Source organism: Maylandia zebra, linkage group LG17, assembly GCF_041146795.1.
Source record: "Maylandia zebra isolate NMK-2024a linkage group LG17, Mzebra_GT3a, whole genome shotgun sequence".
In the NCBI taxonomy this organism is placed as follows: domain Eukaryota; kingdom Metazoa; phylum Chordata; class Actinopteri; order Cichliformes; family Cichlidae; genus Maylandia; species Maylandia zebra.
In genome coordinates this window covers 8,255,048-8,276,268 of record NC_135183.1, presented here as the reverse complement: position 1 = coordinate 8,276,268, position 21,221 = coordinate 8,255,048, and the positions used below count along the sequence as shown (strand labels likewise).

Here is a 21,221-nt window from a genome sequence, read left to right as displayed (position 1 = left end):
AAGTCAGGTATTCTAAATGGCATGACAAGGTAGATGAACATCACAAGCTGTAAACATAAAGTACTTTTTTAAATTAGTGGATATTTGCTGCAACAAGAAGCAGAAAATATAACATACAATAAAAAACACATCCCGCCTAATTTTGCAGCCACCAAGTTACAATGATGGATGGTGTGCAGAGTTATTAAAGTCGCAGCTATGTAAATATAATTCTGTTAAATCAGTTACAGGTTATCAATTACACTCAGTTTATTTGTACATGAGAACCTTTGAAATCTAATTACTCGAGGGAAGGGACACACATTTAATTACTGCAGCGTGTAGCCACCTAACAGACTGCAATTATAGCACAGTGTGTGTGTTAACCTGTGGACATTTTCAACATTACATAACATGTAAATGCTATTTTTGTACAGCAATCCGATTATTGCCTAAATTGTGTGCCCGTGTGCCTAAAATCAATGACCTGTTCTCAGTATTACATTCATTTGAATTCCTCTGAGGAATTTGTCCAGTGGGGAAGCACACATGAATTACTGTAACCAGTCTGTAAAAGAAACGCACACCCATTGTGTTAGAGATTTTGCATAGCCAGCAGCCTTTTGTCCAAAGAGCACTGCAGTTTAACTTTCCAATGAATACTCATATAGAATTACTGCACATGTGCATATTATTTCCAGAGGTGAAAACGGCTGTGTGACACTGCTGTCATAGGCGAAACAGCCAAATTAAAGTAAACCCCCATTCACATGTAGATTAGCGGTACACAACATCACACAACATTAACTGCACGCTTGTGATAACAGACATTAACATTCTGCAGCACAAAGCTAAGAGAGAACAGCTTACCATCTAACTGACATTACAGCAGCACATGTAACAGCCTCAGTCATGTTCCCTAACAGGCATGCACTGTATGTTGATGCTGAGGAAGTAGAATGAGAGCACATTGTTGTTTGTTTTTTTAAATAATCCCCTTTTTTCAGAGTTTATCTGTTTATTTCTTCATTTCTATTTGTGTCATTTCAAGTTTTACATTATTTGTGGAATATAGTATGACAATGTCTAAGGCAGGAGAGTCAGGGGAGAAAAAAAAGGGGTGGGGGCGGGTGTGTAGTGGAAGGCGTAATACAAATAGAAATGCATAATGCATCGGCAACTGCCGCATCTGTAAGAAAAACAAACATACAACACCTGCAGCACAAACATTCGAAAATGCACAGGTACATAAATCAACAATCTTCTTGTGGGGTGTGTGTGTGTGTTTGTGTGTGTGTGTGTGTGTGTGTGTGTGTGTGTGTGTGTGTGTGTGTGTGTGTGTACGAGTGTGAGAGAGAAAGCGAGAGTGTCGATTGTGAGTGTGAGTGTGTCTTTGTCATGAAATGCACTTAAAAATGAGGGTGGAAAGCTGCAGCAACTCCCCCCAGGAGCCGGAGGCACACAGAGATGGATCTGGGAGAACAGAATCTTCCGCAGTCCCCCAAGACTACGGAAGACCTAAGGCCACAGATCTCAGTGATATCTGCGGGAGTCCCAGAAGCCCAGAGGCGATGGGCAGCTGACCCTGCCAGAGGCCAAACACCCCAGTACGAACTGAGATCAGGGCCCCAGGGCTCCAGGTGCCCAATACCCGTCTGGTACCCAGCAGAGCTCCCCACAGCTCCAAGCCGCCCCAGACCACCAAGGGAGTGGGTCAAAAAGAGTATATTTCTAACATATTAGATTCTCTTCATTGGTTCCCAGTTAAATCCTGAATCAAATCCTCCTCACATACAGGTCTTGAATAATCAGGCCCCATCTTAACTTAAAGACCTCTTAGTGCCATATCACTACAATAAAACACTTTTCTGTCAGGGTGCTGGCTTATTTGTAGTTCCTAAGATATTTTAAAGTCGACTAGGGGGCAGAGCCTTCAGCTTTCAGGCCCCTCTTCTTTAAAACATCAAAAGAAAAGGTACGTCATCTCTACTTTTAAGATTAGACTTCACTTTCTGATAAAGCATATAGGGCTAGATCAGGTGAGCCTGAACCCTCCCTGAGTGTTTCTTCTTCACTCACCTGTTTTCATTGTGCGTGTGTTTATTCTCCGCATTTAATCACGAGTTATTATTAACCTCTGGTTCTCTTCCACAGTGTATTTGTCTTCCTCCCCTCTCCCCCAACGGCTCGTGGCAAACACCCGTCCCTCTCTGAGCCTGCTTATGATGGAGGTTTCCTCTGTTAAAAGGGAGTTTTACCTTCCCACTGTGGCCAAGTGTTTGCTCATAGATGATCCTCTGATTGTTCCTGTTTTTCTCTCATATTATTGTCTCCGCGTTACAATACAGAGCTCCTTGAGGCAACTCTCACTGTGATCTGGAGCTATATAAATAAAACTGAATTGAATGTTTAAATGATACTCACAGATCTCTCAGATTATCAGAAATACTTTTGACTTTCTCCATTTTGACACAAAAAATCAGATCTTATGTTGAGATTCACTTTAAAATATATGAACGTCTGGTCACCGGAGTTACTGGGGTGGTAGTAAAAAACTATTTGCATAACTGGTCCTGAGCGTACATTATTCCAACGTTTGTACAGCCTAAAACACAAAATTTGCCTTAGGGCTTTGTAACATATACAACCATACAACTCCCCTTCCCACAGCCTTCAGCAGAAAATGAATTCTAACATTAAATGTCACTATATTAGGTTGAAAAAAGCCATAAAATAAACTAAACTTTGAAACTATAACACTCGGTTTCAGGACTTGCTGCAGCATTTTAAAATGCTTGCAGCAGGACTCAGTTCAGCAGACACAGCTCTGATTTTTCAGTGCACACATTCAGACCAAAGCAAGAATAAAATGATCTTTATATAGTATATGGACACCGACAGGTGACAGCTGACTGAGAATCTTTCTAATATACAAAAATAAAACAATAAAAAAGCCAACGAAGGATTCAGACATTTAAAATAAACTCTATACCTTCAATGAAGACAGGACATCATCTTTTTACTGCAGCAACCCCTGAGCCTTTCCGCAGTGAGATATACAATTACAATGCTACTGAACCATAGGCTGTGTTTAAAATAGACCATAATGGTGTGAATGTAAAATGAGGCAGGAAAGAAGAAGAATGGAGGAGAGGACACATGCTCACCTTTTATGCAAGGCCCAGCTGCACATACAGTGTGTCACTTTGTTTCAGTGACATTTCCTCTGACGAAAGGTTAGCCTGTCTTTTACACACAACATTTATGCACACACAGATCCTGTATACACACACAAGTACACACGGCAGCAGCCCACACGCACACACAAAGCCATCTGTCATGCGCCGACATCCTCAGCTCGACCAATCAGCTGCCAGTCTCACAGTGCAATTTGATTGGTCACTTCTGGGCAGTGTCCAGATATAGGAAGTTCTTGCACGACATTGATTTATGCTTTACGTGGGCTGTTGGAGGGGTTATTACATTACTGTCTGCAACCGTGAAAGATCCTGATTTTGAAAAGAGTTGGGGGAAGATTGCCGTTAACACTGACGAGGTGGTGGCTTAAAATATGTATTATGATAATTCTTATGGAAACATGCATATAACGTCTGTAACTTTGGGGTTTTGTACAGTGAAAGTGTGATTTGTGTCATTCACATGTCACGGTGAACTGTGATGTCATTTCTTACGACACTATTATCAGGTTAAAACTAAACTCTTACAGACTCGTGATTAATGACATCAGCCTTATCTGTACTTTGGGTTCAAGGATAATTAGGAAATGTTAAGAAGCACTGCTTGGCCGATGCCTCGTTAAAGCAGCAACATGCAGCAGACTCTCAGTTTCATTCGTGTTAACTTTGTTGAGAAAGAGCCCCCTAAATGGATGGTGGCCAGTCCCCTCAGACATAGTTAAAAGTTTTTCTCCACAGCAGAATTTAATTTAGGTGCACTCTGGTAGAAGACATTCTAATGCAGGCTTCTAATCATTTAATCAAGTGAGCAGTGGACATTTCTCCTCACTTTTAGCCTGAGCCAAATGAAAACAGTGGATGGGGGCACGCTTAATTTATGCTAATGATAATCATGCCTGCGGCTAACTACTTAAAAATTTAACAAACATGATGTCAAACAGCTGCAATGCCATGTTTCCTGATAATGAGCCACTGGATATATAGTTCAGTATGAGGATTTGTTTTAATGAGGGGGGATTTGAGGCAGAAGCATCAAGAGTCCTCTAGCATCTTGCTGTAAGGAATCAATTTTTTATGAAATAAAAACCGAGAAAAGCAAACTTAAAGGGTTTTATAATTAAATAGAAAGGGGATCAATCAGCCTGTTTCTCAGTCAGATGAAGCAGACGATCAGTCAGTGGGATAAATCTTTTTGATTTATTGGTCTACAGCTCCCCGATAGCTGACTGCGACCTTTGGCCTGTAGCTCCAAGTTTAGACTCTGACGCAACGCTCTTTCTCTCCGTCTGATCAGAATGTGCGTGTTCGGCGGAGAGAGAGTGCGTTATTGAAGGTGACATTCATCCCAGCTGCACCCACTCTTTCCTTTCAGGTCACTTGCACACAGCTCAAGTCAGATATTCCTTTCGTCTAGAATGCACTCAATTTTGCGTTTCTTTTTTTTTTTCAACTGAGCTAAAAATTACATGAAAAATACAGAGGTGCAGGATATTTTACTGTTTGTATCAAAAGAAAATTGTAAAACTTGACAGACATGAGTTAGTAGATTAAGAAAGACATGGAAAAACATTTATAAACATGAAAACCATCCAACCTTTTTAACAGTTCTGCTTTTTTGTGCCAGTTAAAAGGTTCTTCTTCCTGATCCTGAGATCAAACTCTTTAATATTGAAAGCTTGAATTGTTCTAAGTGACAAATATGATATGACATGATAAATATACAGGAGAGAGCAACATTCAATGACATTTCAGCTGGAAGATGTTCATTATAATGTTACGCTTGGTCTTTAATCAGCCAGTGGCACAGCCTACTGAAATGCACAAAGATTGATTGTGCCTTCTCTTTCTTTGACATCTCTTGCCATGATTAGAGAAAGCATCGCTTTTTTAATCCAAAAGTCAAATAGATACCCACAGATTTGTTCTTTGACCACCTTCTCTGGTGCTTTTTCTGCTTAACTGAAGTAACCTAAAAGAAAGTGCTTGTCTTCCTAAAGCCTCATTTAGTGTTGCCATTAGAGCTGCTTTTCCTGTCTTTGCTTTCCATGTGATTGATCTTCCAAGAGCTCCAATGTGACTTATGTGGACCCAGCGACCCAGCGTTTTAATCAATATTTCAAAGACTGTGATTCTTGTGAAGAAAGGACATCAAAAAGTGGAGCTGGTTTCCGGCTGAAACCGCTTCTGGGCTCTAAAGACGGAACCCAGGAATCGGGCGGGCAAGGACAAGAATGACACGAGGACAGAAGGACGCTCACAGAGGTGGCAGGCTGGTGGATGTGTGAGTGTGACCCTGTGCCACACACACGTCTAATTGTGATTTCAGATGTGATAACCTCACACAGTAGACAGCTGAGATAAGGTCCTCGAATGATTGTGCCACATTGATGAACACTGGATAATCAGTCACCTCTGTCTGCCCTGTGTGTGTGTGCGCGCGTGTGTTGTGTTGTACCTGACGTAAAGTGTGCGCTTCTGTGTGGAGCGGAGAGACGTGGAGCTGGAGCTGACACTGCTGGTCATCATCTGTTCCCTCAGGTCATGGATCTTTGCCTCGAAACGACTGTACTCTACACACAAAGAGACACACAGTAACGTTGTTAGACCTATTGGGCTTGAGATAACAAACCTTACCTTTTTATTTAAACAAAATATGGTTTATGTTTTTCATCAAAGAAAAGAACAGAGCGAGAACAAACTGGAAAAACACATTTTTACAAATGGCGGCAGCAAGTAGTTGAGTTGTGACGACAACTACAGAAAGTAGGGTTTGTTTTTTTTCCCCTGCATTCAAGATCAGAAAGGATTCCCTCTGTGCTGAGTTACTCCACTCAGCTGCAAACACACTGCTCTCCCAGACAAGCACACGCACAGTCTGAGTTATCAACGGATTCTCTACAGCCATAATCTAACAGTCTGTTTGATGTGAATGTTAACTCCTGTTACATCAGACCCGATCCATGTTAATATCGTCATCAACACATACATTTACAGTCGTGCGTGCACAGTGTGCTTTAAACTCCACGTAGATGCAAAATGACTCAGACCTAAATAGATAAACGTGCCATACAGTGCAACTGAAAACAACTGAATCCTTTTAAAGGGCCACATATACAAAGAAATAAGTGCACTTGCAAACTTACAGTTGGATTCATGACACATGCGCAATACTGTTCTTACCACTTAGTGGATGTTAAGGAAGCAAAATAATTGAAATCAAATCGTGGAAAATGCATTTTTCACGCTTCTTTTTTAATCCAGACAACGCCACAGCCCCTGATTTTTCCACGTAAGGAAATATGCTTGCCTAGAGATGTTTTACAAGAGAGACTGAAGAAAGCGAAGCAACAGCATCTGAGGTGGAAGCCAGACCTTTCTGAAAAGATGCTGGGATGAAAAACTAAGATGCATGTTATATTCCATAAGAGAGACAGAGACTGAACTGGTAAAAAAGACTTCTAATAAACTTAATGTTAAAGAAGAAAGAAAGAAAAGAGTCTCTTGTCCAGGTAAAGGACAAAGACCACCGGATCTGTCAGGCCAAGATTAATAACTTGCCACGATTATATTCAGAATTGAGATAGGATGCTGCTATCTGAGTGTGAAAGTGATGACATACATCACTATCACACATTACACATACATAGCAGCGAGCGATCGAACGACCATCCGACTATTAGATCACCTGCTCTACCGCCTAAGCTTAGAGTACCAACGGAAACATTAAAAGAGAGAGAGATACGGCTCTCAATTTGGAGCAAAGTCAGCAAACTTTTTATGCAGTTTTTATCATTTTGTAACAGGCAAGCTCATGTGCCTCCAGTGACCACTGAAATTAAAGATAACACTCTGAAATAACTGTTAAAAGATGTGTCGGGAGAACTTCAGATGGCTGGCAAGTGGCGAGACATTGTTTTTAATTTGCCATATCATACTCAGCCTTTCCAAATGTTTCTAGGTAGCAGACTAACTAAATTGAAATTCTCAATCTTAATAATGCACACTAAACCCAGACTGGTTAATTGTTTCTCAAACTGGGAAAATAGCCCTAGGCCCGCATGAACCACTCTGGGATGTGGGCAGCACTTCACACTCATTCTGTCCTTTTTTTTCCTCGCATAAAAAGATCTAAACACATTCTTCAGCTTATCATTCATGTAAAGTTTGACCACAAAAAATGTTTAAAGTGAGTTTCTTTGGGAGATGAACTGGAATGATACCATAAGCTCATGTGACTCAGACCAGTGCTGACACAGAGAGCAGTGGGACATATTAGGGCTAGACGTAGGTGGAAAATGGGTGAGTCTGCACTGAGGAGCTCCATTATACATGCACAACGATTTCACATAGTGACGTTCCGGCCGCTCAGTAGTGGTGTGACACAGCATCACTGGTGCAGCGTTTTCATGGAGTTATTAACTTTTTATTTACTCCTTGGCTGAAATGTTACAGATCTGCAAGAGGCACACAATACTGGAGCCCAAAGTAAAATGACATTGACGTATTGGATGGGAAAACGGCTGAGTTGTTTGCACTCACATCCTCGCCATTCAGCACCACAGTTGCAAATGCAATTACACAGCATGCAGTTTTTCTTAGTAAACCTGTGCGGACCCGTAAATACATTGCTGAATTTCCAAACAGCATTTTTAGTTTAATTGCTGGGAACAATTGTATACTCATCTCCCTTGAATGGCATGAAGTAAATTGCGCGAGGCCGACCGATCGGCCAATCAATGCAAAGTGCACTGATTTGCTCAAACACTCAGCACAGCTGCCTCGTGCTTTAGTGTCCTTCTGCTAGATGCAGCAAAAACACTTTACCGTCTCACCCGATATTTCAGTGGCCATTAAAATGTCATTCAGCCTCTTTATTTATAAGCTAAAGTATTTTGCGGTATACACAAAGTGGAAACACAAGTATTTCAGCTGATGTGCAATGATGGCTTCGACAATATCTGGACACACTTCCTCTAGCAATAAAGTACATAGTTTTAACCTTTAGCAAGCTGCCGCAAACGGCAGTATTTTGATCCGGAGTGGCTGAACAAGCAGCAGAAATGTGTAATAAATCCTTCCTGACTGTCTTCTACTCTGCTTAGCACCACACAGCTTCCCAGAAAATATCTCAACTAATACACGGATGACAACGCCGCAGGCAATAAGCCTGAAAAAGCCCCTCTGAAGGATGTCCCTGTGAGTGAGTGTGCGTATGTGTGTATCTGAACCATTGCTGTGGACTACAGAATCTAATTAACCCTGAGTAATTCAATCATTCTCTAGGTACACACGGTCATGAACACACACACACACACACACACACACACACACACACACGCTGATCCGAAACCTGCAGTGTCTCCTGCTTCTTCTTTCCCAGATATGAGCTGATATCCCCACAAAGCTCTCATTAGACTGACACACTGACACGAACAACTAAACAGCGCTGAAAGAGCTGGAAGCCACGTGAAACGAGCAACATGATCTGCAATTAGCTTTTGATTTTTCCACAGATAAAAAAGCAAGAAAAAAGAAAATAGAGCCGTAATATATTGTTTCTGATTAGGATATTTCCCTCCGAGGATGACTGAATTGCTGCATTTGATGTCTCCATTAAATGACATGTTTGAATAATCTAAAAAAGAAAATAGCAAACTGCCTCCATCTTTCCAAAAAAGATGAAACTCAAGAGCCTTTTGCTGAAATACATGTGTTAATTTATTCCTTTAATCTTACATATTTTTCATTGGCAACCCCAGTCTGGCTTTTTCAGATTTAGACCGAAATCAGCAGTAATCCCTCACGAATTGGTGGATTAACATATGTATTTTTCTCAGTTTCAGCTTGACGGACCAGACGAAAAACTTTCACATCCTCGGCAACTGACTGTAAACACAAAGTGAATCTATACAACACAGGATCAAGAGCAAGAGAGAGAGAAAAGTCAGGGAAGGAGGCAGGAAAAGAAGAACAGAAAGGAGAGAAAAGGCAAAGGGGGAGAAGAAGCAGAAAAGATGTAATGCAGCAGAATAAAAATCTGTTCATAAAACAAAGAATGAAAGCAGTTTATGAATCAATATAAACAAAGACAGAGCTACTGTAAAGCTACAGAGATACGCTTTTCCTCTTCTTTCTGATCTATGCAACAAAGACTGTGCTGCAGCTAAGATATCGGTTCTATTAACTCCTGATCTTGAATGCAAAGACAAAGCCTGTGCTGCCAAGGATGCAGCTCTGATCTTCTTTTGTTTTCAGACCCAAGCTAATGCTGATGCAGTTAAAGTGGGAGCTGAAATCCTGATCATTCTTTAAAGTCCAGTTTAGTGAAAGAGCAAAAGCAGCACAGCACAGAAAAAAAACAGAAGTGCTGAAAGTGGGAGAAGTTATCGGCATCAAAACTTGCTAGCCATCTACACAGAAGCTAACATGTCACTGCTGTATCAGTGGCCACAAGATGGATAACACAGTGTTAGAGTCTCAGACATTTATCCATTAACGCCTCCCAACAATGTTACCCAGAAACAGCTGTTAGGTTGTTACCAGAGGCGAGATGTAAAGAAGTAAATCGCTTCTCCCACTCTTGCTGTACTCACAGGCTGCTGGCAGACACCGTCCGCGATGTGATACCGTCACAGGGGCTCTCAGATCAGTGTCTAAGCCAGGGAGAGCGAGGTTTGAAGCTTAGAGTCCTGAGACGTGAATGAGAGGAAAAGGATAGAGAGAAAGAGAGGGAGCCCGTTCCACGTTGGATGCAGCACAGGAGAGAGCAGGAGAGGAAAGATGCGAATGTGTGTCTACGTAGGTATGTAGCAACGTGTGGTGGAGTGGGGAAAAAATATGTGTGCGTAAAATCGGTCCAGTGCGGCTCAGCTGCCAGAGAAACAACAGATGCTAACTCTTTCTCTCTCTCTCTGTCTCTACTACACTCCACTCTTGCTCCATCTCCCGTTCGCTGGTGCGTTCATTTTGCTCCTCCCCCTCTTTGACAGCAGCTAGCACACCCACCCACACACACACACACTGTTTCCTCAGGTCACTCATGCAGAAAGCTGAGTCAATGCCAGGCTCTCCTGCCCTACTTTGGCCCAGGGAATCAGTCTACAAGCCACACACACACACATGGTAAAGCTTGACCAAGCATTCTGAATATTGATTTTTGGGAAGTTTAACTAAGAGGTCAATTCATAGCTCTTAAATGGATTTTCTTTTCATTTTGTATAGCAGTCACATAAAAAATGAGACACTATCATTTGTCTTAATAAGTATACGCAATTAAACTCTTTCTGCGCTGCATGATTTGTCTGCGCCTCCATCTGTCTCACTTTCCCCACTTCCACAGTTGGGACGGTTCTTTCTTGCATGTGTTTGGCTTCTAAGAAATCTTAAAGATTATAACAATATTCCCATGTAAAAGTGAACAGGTTGTGCTACAATTTTCTGTAGACAAACAGAAATCATGTGGGTTTCATATCATCGGCATTTAACTGCCAACACAGATCACCGCAGTGTAGCATTAACAGATTAAGAACAAGACAGACACAGGTATATAATATACAGGGATAATGTGGAGCTGGATAAAAGGTAAGTAGAAGGTGAGGAAACTAGGAGGCAGAGGCAGTGGGGGGAAAGATGATGATGGCAGAGACTAATGGCTTGTGTTCCCTCCTCTCCTCTCCTCTCCTCTCCTCTGCTCTCTCTAGAGGAGCATTGTTACTCCATTGAGCAGCTGGCAGAGGCCTTTCCCTGCATTGTGCAGCTTCAGTGCTATCCAACACAAAACCGCTAGAGATAGGCATTTCACATCATTAGGATTGTGTGCATTGCACCAATACATTCTCCTTTCAGATCACCCTTTCCTTTAACAGAGGAAAGAGACCGCCCTAATTGTGAATAACTGCCACGAGTGAACCCCTAAGAAAAAGGACAATATCTCTCAAAGGGTTGATCCTCATTCATTAAATGAATATACATACTTTTCCCTTCAGTTTTTATGTCCCACGGGAAGAAGCATGGATCATATATGCAGTTTTTTTCCACTGTTTATGTCATCATTGGATTTTTCTTGTACATTTAAATGTTTCCCGAGGGTTTCTTGTTTCCACTTGCAGCACTATGGAGAAATAATTTAATCAGCAGACCATTGCATACTTGCATCATGCAGACAATACACCTCCTTGTTGCCAGTTCAGCACTGCTCCACATACTGAAAGAAGAGAAGCTTATAGTAACAAAAACAATGAAGAGGACTGCTAGCTCGCAAACATTTATTTAAATAATGTACCATTAAATTATGCCCCCAAAAAAGAAGGAAACACATACTAAACACATAACGAGAAAACTGCACTGAACTGCTTCAATTTGACTCTTTTTCACTCATTTTTAAAATTCTTCAGAAACTGAATTTGTCCAAGGACGTAAATAATTTGCAGGTTCTTGCTGTGCTTGCATGGGTTTCTTCGGGTGCCCACAGTAACTTGGTGAGTCTAAATTGGCTGTGGGTTTGGATGTGAACGTTAGTAGTTGTCTGCCTCTCTTCGTTACCCTGTTATGCACCAACAACCTGCCCAGGATCTACTCCTCCGATAACCCCAGTGTCAGCTGGGAAAGGCTGCAACCTCCCACAACTCCAGTAGTGGACACAGACCTCTTCTTGGTTCATTAGCTGAATTAAAAAAAAAAACCCCACACACATACAAAATAAAACCCCAATCCAAATTCTTCACGTTATAAGCCTGCTTTATACGTCTACAATAAGCCCTGGCTCCAAAAATAGCAGTGCTGCAAGAGGCTCATCTATAATTAAAACAATAGCTCAGCAATCTACATTGGTATTGATTAAGTGATCAGATTGCAGGAGAGGCATAGAAGAATAACGTAACTAAAGCAATTTAAGACAAAAATGTCTTGATGTACTGATTTAAGTTTAAATGTCAAAAGCTGGAAGTGAAAAAATGTGTCTCAAAGTGACGAAGAGACACACTCCAAATCCTAAATCAGTCGCCTTCCTGTTACAAGTGACAACTCAAATCCCCCAAATCACACATCGTGGGTTGAGAGTCAGACCATTACCACAGACTTCAGTAACACTGGGGAAGACAGGAGGAGGTGACAGGTGGAGAGGAAGGAAAGCGAAAAAAGGAAGAGGAAAGAAAGGAAGCAAAAGAGGAAAGAGGGGGCTAATATACAGAGTTAGAAAAAAAAAGTAACGTCCTTTACTTTGGGTGTTCAGCAGAAGAAAATCCAGCAGCACTGTATTTGAAAGCCCCCGTGATGGAGCTACTGTTAATCTTCTATGTAACAAGTTGTGCACGACACACACAAACGCACGCAAAGTGCAATAAGCACACTAACAGAAGTGAGGATAATCCTCTGTACATCACCTCAGTATTACTGCTGACAGACACTAGCTGTGTGGGTCACGTGTGAGTGTTTATGTGTGTGACTGTGTGTCTCTGACAGTCGTGTGTAATCCCAGTGACTAACACTGCTGTCAACCTGCAGGCATTTGTATTCCCACATCAGGAAACTTAATGGCACAGAGAAGATCGAGCTTGAAGGTCAGCACAGCGACTCAACATTGTTTTAACCAAACATCGTGTTTTTTTCCAATCAACAGTTGTACTGGATACTTAAAAACAGAAATGAAGCCGTGAAACTTCAGCTCAAATTCCCAGTTTATTGTTTCGCTATGTATTAAAGCTTTGTTGTTTTGAGCATGAGCCAATGGTCTTTTCAGCTTATTACATATTACTGTTCGCTAATAACAGCCAACTTTGGAAAAGAAATGGTATGTAACTGAAAATTCATTGTGAAACCTTTGCACATTTTAATGCCTCGGTAATGGTTAATGATCAGTTGTTTCCAAGTGATTACACCTCATCTTTTCACATTTGGCGACTGATTGCAACTAGTTGTTGCTCAGAAGTTGAATGTGCCACAAGTTTGGATCTCAAAGTGGCTGCACAAGGTGCTTGGTGACAGGCAATCTGACTCCAAACAATCATGGTTCGAATCTTTTAGCACTAAGCAACTGACTCAAAAATGTTGTTGAGTTTAAAGATTACATTCAAGGAGTCACAGTGGAATTAGGTCTTGAAAATACAAAGGAAAATGTCTAACAGTGGTTACACTGTGTTTTCTATACACCGAGAGCTGAATATAGGTAACAGAAAGCCTTTTGTGGCTGGAGAGGAACATGAAAAAACAATACTGAACTTCAGGACAACTACAAATGACCATTATGTGAATGCAGTCCCGATCAAAAGTTTAAGACCACTTGAAAATGACAAAAAGTTATATTTTGCACGGTTGGATCTTAATAAGGTTCCATGTCAAGCTTCAACATGCAGCAAGAAGAAACGGGAGTGAGAAAAAAACCTTATTTTGAGCATGCAATTTATTGAAAACAACGCTTGAACTGAAATAGGCTCTTTTACAGCTGATCGAAAGTTTAAGACCACACCTCCAAAAAAACAGTTAACCCCTAAAAAACGGAAATCAAAGTTCCAAACAGGAACTCAGTAATGATTAGCTCCACCGTTACTGTTCATCACTTCAAAAACTCGTTGCAGCATGCTTGATGCAAGTGTTTCCATGAGGTGAGTGGGAACATCTCTCTAAAAGCTTAAGACGGCCACATGAAGGACATCTACTGCCTGGAACTGTTGTCCATTTTTGTAAACTTCTCTTGCCATCCATTCGCAAAGGTTCTCAGTTGGATTTAGATCAGGGGAACACGCACAATGGTCCAAAAGAGTGATGTTATTTTCCTGGAAGAAGTCCCCTGTCCTGCAGGCATTGCATACATTAGCATTGTCCTGTTGAAAAACCCAGCTGTTACCACACAGACCAGGGCCCTCAGTCATGAGGGATGCTCTCTGCAACATCTGGACATAGCCAGCAGCCATTTGATGCCCCTGCACCTCCTGAAGCTCCATTGTCCCACTGAAGGAAAAAGTACCCCTGACCATTATGGCGCACCCTCCACTGTGGCATGTAGAAAACATCTCCAGCGGGATCTTCTTGTCATGCCAGTAAACATCAGGACCATCAAGGCTACATTTTCTCTCATCAGAGAATAAAACTTTCTTCCACCATTTAATGCCCCATGTTTGGTGCTCTCTTGCAAAGTCCAAACGGTCGGTTCTGTGGTGTTCAAGTAGACGAGGCCTTTGAAGACATTTTTGGTTTTTGAAGCCCTTCAGTCTCAGATGCCGTCTGATGGTTATGGGGCTGCAGTCAGGACCAGTAACGCCTTAATTTGGGTCGAGGATCGTCCAGTGTCTTAACAGACACCCAATTGGATCCTCTGGCTCAGTGTTGGTGAAGTTTTTTGTCTCTTACACTTGACGTTTTTCTTCCATAACCCTCAGGATCACTTAAGAAATTCCAAATGACTGTCTTACTGCGTCCCACCTCAGCAGCGATGGCGAGAACATCATAACAGTGTGACTACCTGACAGAAAATGACAATGAATCTACATTTTTGCACACATTTGGCCTTTTAAAGGCACGTGGTCTTAAATTCCAATCAGCTGTAAAACAGCCTGTTTCAGTTTAAGTATTGTTTTAAATAAATTACATGCTCAAAAAATGTTTTGTCCTACTCCCATTTATTCTTGTTGCATGTTGAAGCTCTACTTGGAACCTTGTTAAGATCCAATCATTCAAAATACGATTTTTTGCCATTTTTGATTGGGACTGTCCTACAAATGTCATGGTCCCGGGCCATGTGGGCCCGGTATTCTCAGTTTTTGTATGTTTTGTATTTCATCCCCTAGTCATGCCTTGGTTCCTAGGTTCTTCTGTTAAGATGTTCCTTATTTGGTTACCTCCTGTGTGCCCCTGTGTAACTGTGAGCCCTCGTGTTTTATTCCATGTCTTCCTCAGCCCGTTATGTCTGTGTTTTCCCCGTGCTCTCTCTCCTCCTGTTTGAACCTCTGTACTTCCTGTTTGACTCTGCCTGTCTCCCGTCAGTGTTATGTTCACCCCGCCCTGTCTCGTTATGGTTATCTGTGTCAGCTGTGTTCCCCGTGTGTTCCCACTTTCCTCGTTAACCCTCTGTGTATTTCTGTCTGCGTCTCCCTCTGTTCGGCGTCGCGTTCTCCCTCATGCTGTGTGTGATTCCCCCTGTGTTTCCTGGTGAACTTTATGTTAGTTTTTCCCAGTTTAGTTTTCCTATTATCTTTTGTCAGCAATAAAGCTGCATTTTGAGTTTATCCCTTGAGTCCGTGAGTTTTTGCGATTGGGTCCTCATCCTGCCTGCCACACAGCGATCCATGACAACAAATGCAAAATTGTAAAGGAAATAATAGATTTATACATAGTTGTTAAACATTGTTGTTAAACTTTGTTGTAAAACATTGTTAAGTTTGATGAAATTTCTATATTCAAAAATATAAAACAAATGTAAAAATGTTTACAACTGATAAATTATAGGCTTTGTGTACTCATCGACAGGAACATTGGATACAAAGTCATTAGGATGACTTCACTTTAGTAAAGGGGTGATAAATGGTTGCATGGAGATTGCAGAAGTGAAAATAATTCCTCTGTAGCCTGATAGCTGCTACTTATATCACCTGTCCACAGTCAAGTTGCCATATGGGTAATGTAGGCTTTCAGATCATTACAAAGTGATCTTATATATAAATTAAAAATAATAGGAACAAACAATCTCATAGATAGGAGAGTGTACAATTCATCCCACTGTGTAACTGTGAGTACGCAGTGAGTGTGTGCAACATAATCTTGTTTCTCTTTTTCTCAAAAGATGATAGAAGATTTTTACAATGACTTACAACATTTTGAGAACAGAATCAATTTTCTCCACTCATACCTTGTTACCGGTGCCATTAATTACAAACACTGAGTGCATAATAACACACACAACTGTAAATCTTATGCTCCTATTATCTCCTGCAAATGCCACACAAAGCACGTCAAGTTTACTCTGAAATGAGATCTTACAAAATCATTATTGCAGTCACCATCGTTATGAAGTTACTGCAGACATCGGCTGGTTCTACAGTCTCACCTGGCAGTGAGTGTACATATGAAATGACTTCAAACACCCTAAAACAACATGACAGATGCCAACAATATTAATGCAGCAGGAAGACTTCAGACAAACACGCTCCATCTGCTGTACTTCAAATAAACACAGATCCATATCTGGTGCATCAGCTTGAACCAAATCTCTTTCTCTCTCTCTCCCTCTCACACACACACACACACACACACACACACACACACACACACACACACACAGAACAGTTCAGTTTGGGGTATCGCTGTGCTGCGTTTGGCTACAGTGCCCAACATATTTAATATAAATAACAGAAGGAGACCTGCACACAGACACTCTCTTCCTCTCCTGGTGGAGGTCGTTATGAGTTCTTCTCCCATTGGCAGGAAGAGTGTTTGTGAAACAGACGAAGCACTGCTGGCCATCGCCACAGGAATGGGACTAACACGGACCTCAGATGGACACACACACACACACTGCTGACCAAAGCCCAGCATGGACAGAAGGTTTGATATAAAATTTCAGTCGAGAGTCACTAATGAGGTGTATAGGAGAGTCACGACACAGAGACACAATGGTGTTCTTCTACTGATTGTTTTAGATTAAGATACAGAGCAGCATGTAAGCCTGGTTAACTGATGATAATGTTATCTAATGAGAGACCAAATGCCAAGGCAGAGCTGGTCGAATATAAGCCAACATACTTTTGAACCATACTGATCACTGGTTAGTTGTGTATCAGCAGGGTATTAGCAAACATGTCAAAGATGACTGGAAATTAGCCTGATCGGTTTATAGTTACAGTTGCTCCAGTTTTCTCACCGTTATTTTAGCCTCTTCCTCTCTTAGATTTAGATCCCTCAGTACCTTCAGTACCTTCAGTACCTTCGTGTTCTGGCTACCTCCTTTTTATGGATCTTAGTTACTCTTTTAATCACAATTTACAGTTAGTTAAAGTAAAATGAAATGTCCTTCTAGGAAATCAAAGAAAGACTCACTGCAATGTTTGTAGATTTTTAAACCACAAAACCAAATGTTGAATGTTTGAAAGCTAACACTTGGGTAAAGTTAGTTGTTGTAGAAGTAGTGGGAACACACTAATCATATACTACAGATCAATAGGAGGTAAATGGAAGCAGGCAGACTACTCCTTTAAAACCTTATGAGCTCTTTGGGCACTATCCATGGTGCTGATCCCACTTAATACCCCATACAAGACGTGAACAACCAAGAGGATATGCTCCGATGTTCCCACTAGTTAGTTCCAGTGAGAAATAAATGAAGTGTCAGAAACAAACACAGCATTATCAGCACCACTACACATTCACTTCCACTAGTATATTAATGCCAGAGCATTGAAAACATACTACCTTTGAGTTTATTTTTAGATATCTTCAATAAACACTATGTGATATCCACATAATAACTTCACAGACTGACTGCTTGCTAGAAGTTGTGTTAATAAAGTGGTTAAACTTCAAACCAGAACTAAAGTTTGTAGGACCTGATTTGGATTTTACAACAGCTGGCCATCTTCCCAGTCATCAGTGGCAAACGGCATGGTTATCTGATCAGATTATGTGATTTATATGAGTTACTGCAAAGAGCTTATATTGAAAATCTAAGAGGCATTTTGATTTGACAGGAAAATCTGTCACTGACTAATAAGACTACCTCCAAGAACAGGTTGTTTGTTAAGGAATCAACAAAGCAATCTTCTTCTTTTTTGCCCGCCATGCCACAGCTTTAACTAATCTACAGTGTGTGAGCTATGAGACGGATCTGCATTTTTCAACTTTGGTTACAAACAAGCTTGTGCCGTCTGAGCCTTTCTTTGTCCGGTAACAAGTCTGTGCACCTTAAACGAAACTTCATTTAGGACCTTCAATTAACCTCTTGAAATTAGAATTCATAATCCATTTATCATGCTTGTACGACCTTTGAGAATTCATAATCCATACATCACAGTTTTCAGAATGATGTATGGATTATATCCTTGCACGGCCTTCATAAGCTTCCAAGATATTTGCATACTGCAGCTGCTGCAGAACTTCATTACCTTCCGACAGTGCCTTCCCAGTCTTAATGTGTGGTTGCCCTGTTAGACTATGTTTAGACTAATATCAGCTTGGCCAGCAAACTGTTTGATGGAATATCTGGGCTATAAAGTCATTTAAATCCTAATTACTATGCAACATTTCAAGGTGATATTCTGGCTCTAACTCATATTTTCAAATTTTGCCCAAATCTCTATTGTGCTTGCTGACATTTGTCTGTTGTCTTGTTAATGGATTCAGTCCCTTTTCATATCACATAAAAAAAGACATACACTGTACTCCCAACAGTTTATATGTTGAATAATGACTACATTTGCCCACTCAGAAGTGTGACCTCCCTCTCATGTGCTCCCTGAACTCTAGCACAATGCCTGGTACTGACCTGATGATATCAAATCTTAATACTACTGAATCAACTTATATATTTTGCAATCACTTTTTCCTTTGCAGGCTTCTATAGAGTTGTTGCATATACAGTGTTGTGAATAGATATTTGCCCTCTTCCCTATTTTTTAGTTTTTTGCAAATTTGTCACACTTACATGTTTTAGATCATCAAACATAATGCTAACTTAATACTATACAAAGATAACCAACGTAATTAAAAAAAATTTTATTAAGGGGGAAAATGCTATCAAAACCTGCCTGCTCCTCTGAGAAAAAGTAATTGGCCCTTCTTGTTAAATCATGAATTAATTGTGATTAACCACTCTTTTTTTTTGGAAAGCTGAAAAACATGTTGATGATTTTCTTCTGTTCTCAAACCGCTCTTCTCTTAGAAGCTCTGGGTGGAGTCTGGGTGGAGTCCCCCCCCCCCCATTGTTTTTCTTACCATGCTACCTCTTCTAACCTGTCTTCCCAATGTGATGTTTGTGCAATGTATGTATGGTTGGAAGGGGGCCAATTTCACTGCAGGTAACATGTACGTGTATCATTGCAGCGACATATAAAGGCTTAATCATCATCAAAAAAAGTCTGGACTAAAACCAGATTGAGATGCTTTAGTATGACCTTAAACATGCTTGAAAAAACCCTCCAATGTCACTGAGTTAAAACAAATCTGCAATGAGTGTGAGGCAAAATTCCTCACAAGTGCACATTGATACGAAAGACTCGCTGCCAGTGATCACAAATGCTTGATTGCATTACTTTCTACCAAGGGTGGCACAAACACAGGTTTAGGGGAGAATTATCTTTTCACACAGGGCCAGGTAGGAAGGATTTCTGTTTGACTCTATCAAATATATTAAATCATTTATCAATAGGCTACAACTTGTTCATGTGGAAAACATACATACTCACAGCAGACTCTGTAAAGGTCTTCTAATCCGGTGTGTAATACACTGCTCATGCCCTTAATAACACATTTATGAACAAGCTCTCTGACTGATGCCAAAATCAAACGCGCACACCCTCCCCAGCAGACAGATTACTGATTCTCCTGATATTGTTTCGGCTCTGTGAAATAGTGTCTGCTATCCTCAGGTCTCCCGGTACGGCAGCATCCCATTAGCCTATCAGCATTTATAACCTGGTTTCCAAGGTTACGGCCCTCTAAGTCACTTCCAGTAAAAAAAATATTCAGGATGATGCTTTTTTGGAAAACTCAGCCAGAGTCTGTATTAATTGTAACTTTATGAGGACAAATGTGTGTTAGACACAGGCATAATGGATATTCTGAGTGCTTCTCCCTTTAGGATGAACCATCAAAACTGTCGTAAGCGTTCAGATTTGAATAAGAAGTAAGGTTAGATTTAAATGTAGGATTTGTTTAGAGTAAAGGGCAGGGCTGGGCATCTTATTATATGTTTTAGTGTTATAATATATATCCACCAATTATTTTTCTTCAGATTGCAGATACTTGGTGAGGGTGTCACAATGTAGTGTCCTGAGCAAAGCATTATAAAATATAAAGAATGGCTGTAGACTTCGAAGGTAAAAAATAATTTCATAGAAGTCTATGGGAAAATGATTCTCGGCACCTCTGCTCTGTGACTTTCCTGATGAGTGTACGGGCTCAGTCCCTAATTTCAAAATTGTGGTCATTATTACTGACTTATGTGAAATGCCCAATATCTCAAACTAATATAAAGAGGAGAAATCATTTTGATGCCTAACCAGAACCGACTCTATGAGAACACACAGCACAGCTACTTACACAGACATTAAATGATACATGTGCTATTAGGATTAAAGGATAAAGAAGGGAATATATCAGCGAGGGCCTTCACAAGTGTAGATGCTCCACAGTTAGTGAATTTCCAGTACAGTCTTTTGAATATTTGCATAATATGGAAATCGCTTATTGATATTATGCAAATATTCAAAAGACTGTACTACTTTTTTTATTGTTTATTAGGAAGAATACAAAGCACGCTGTTACATGCTGAGAAGACGTCACTTTCCATCTACAAAGGCAGTGAAGGTTGGTTTCTCTGTCTTCTTTATACATTCTGCCCACACATACTGAATTCCGATTTTTGGGTTTTCCCACAGAGTGGTAGAATTGTAGCTATAGAGGGCAGCAACATGCTGATTCTGTGATCACCGCAAACATTCAGCCTTTACCAAAACCAAGATGAAGAACTACCTCGTCTCACACAATCAAGATTGGAAAAAATGACGTACCACCTTCTGCTTCAAGCCAGAACATTTGTATTTTTCAAATATTTTATCTCCAGCACTCACCGTCTGGTCTGAACTGGGCTACTATGGTGACGGTCTGTCCTGCATTTTTCAGAGCTGCGGCTGCCTGCTCGTGTGTTGCACTGGACAGGTCCACTCCATTCACCTACGAATACAGACACACACAATTAGCAGCTAAATTTGCACTGACACGAGCAAATTGGAAACACTCACAAGTGCAGGTTTTGTTTTGATAGAACTCGCATACGATAATTCAAAATCACAGTAATTCTACAGGGACTGTCAGTGTCCCGACAGTCTGAGGATTAAATCTAGC

The 21,221-nt window shown here is 40.8% G+C and overlaps 1 protein-coding gene across 13 annotated transcripts in view; it reads right to left on the bottom strand.

The window, feature by feature from the left end:
- Positions 1 to 21,221, bottom strand: part of LOC101468517 (discs large homolog 1-like protein) — a 112,651-nt gene that overhangs the window by 14,934 nt on the left and 76,496 nt on the right. For 12 of the 13 annotated variants that reach the window (XM_004562104.2, XM_076876218.1, XM_076876219.1 and 9 more), the window contains 2 exons: positions 20,948 to 21,050; positions 5,632 to 5,746 (listed from right to left, as the gene is read on the bottom strand). In XM_004562104.2, the coding sequence (XP_004562161.1) occupies positions 5,632 to 5,746; positions 20,948 to 21,050 (218 nt within the window). Of the gene's footprint in view, positions 1 to 5,631; positions 5,747 to 9,769; positions 10,075 to 20,947; positions 21,051 to 21,221 lie in introns of those variants that run through there. The other variant, XM_012922115.2, reaches the window with a different exon arrangement.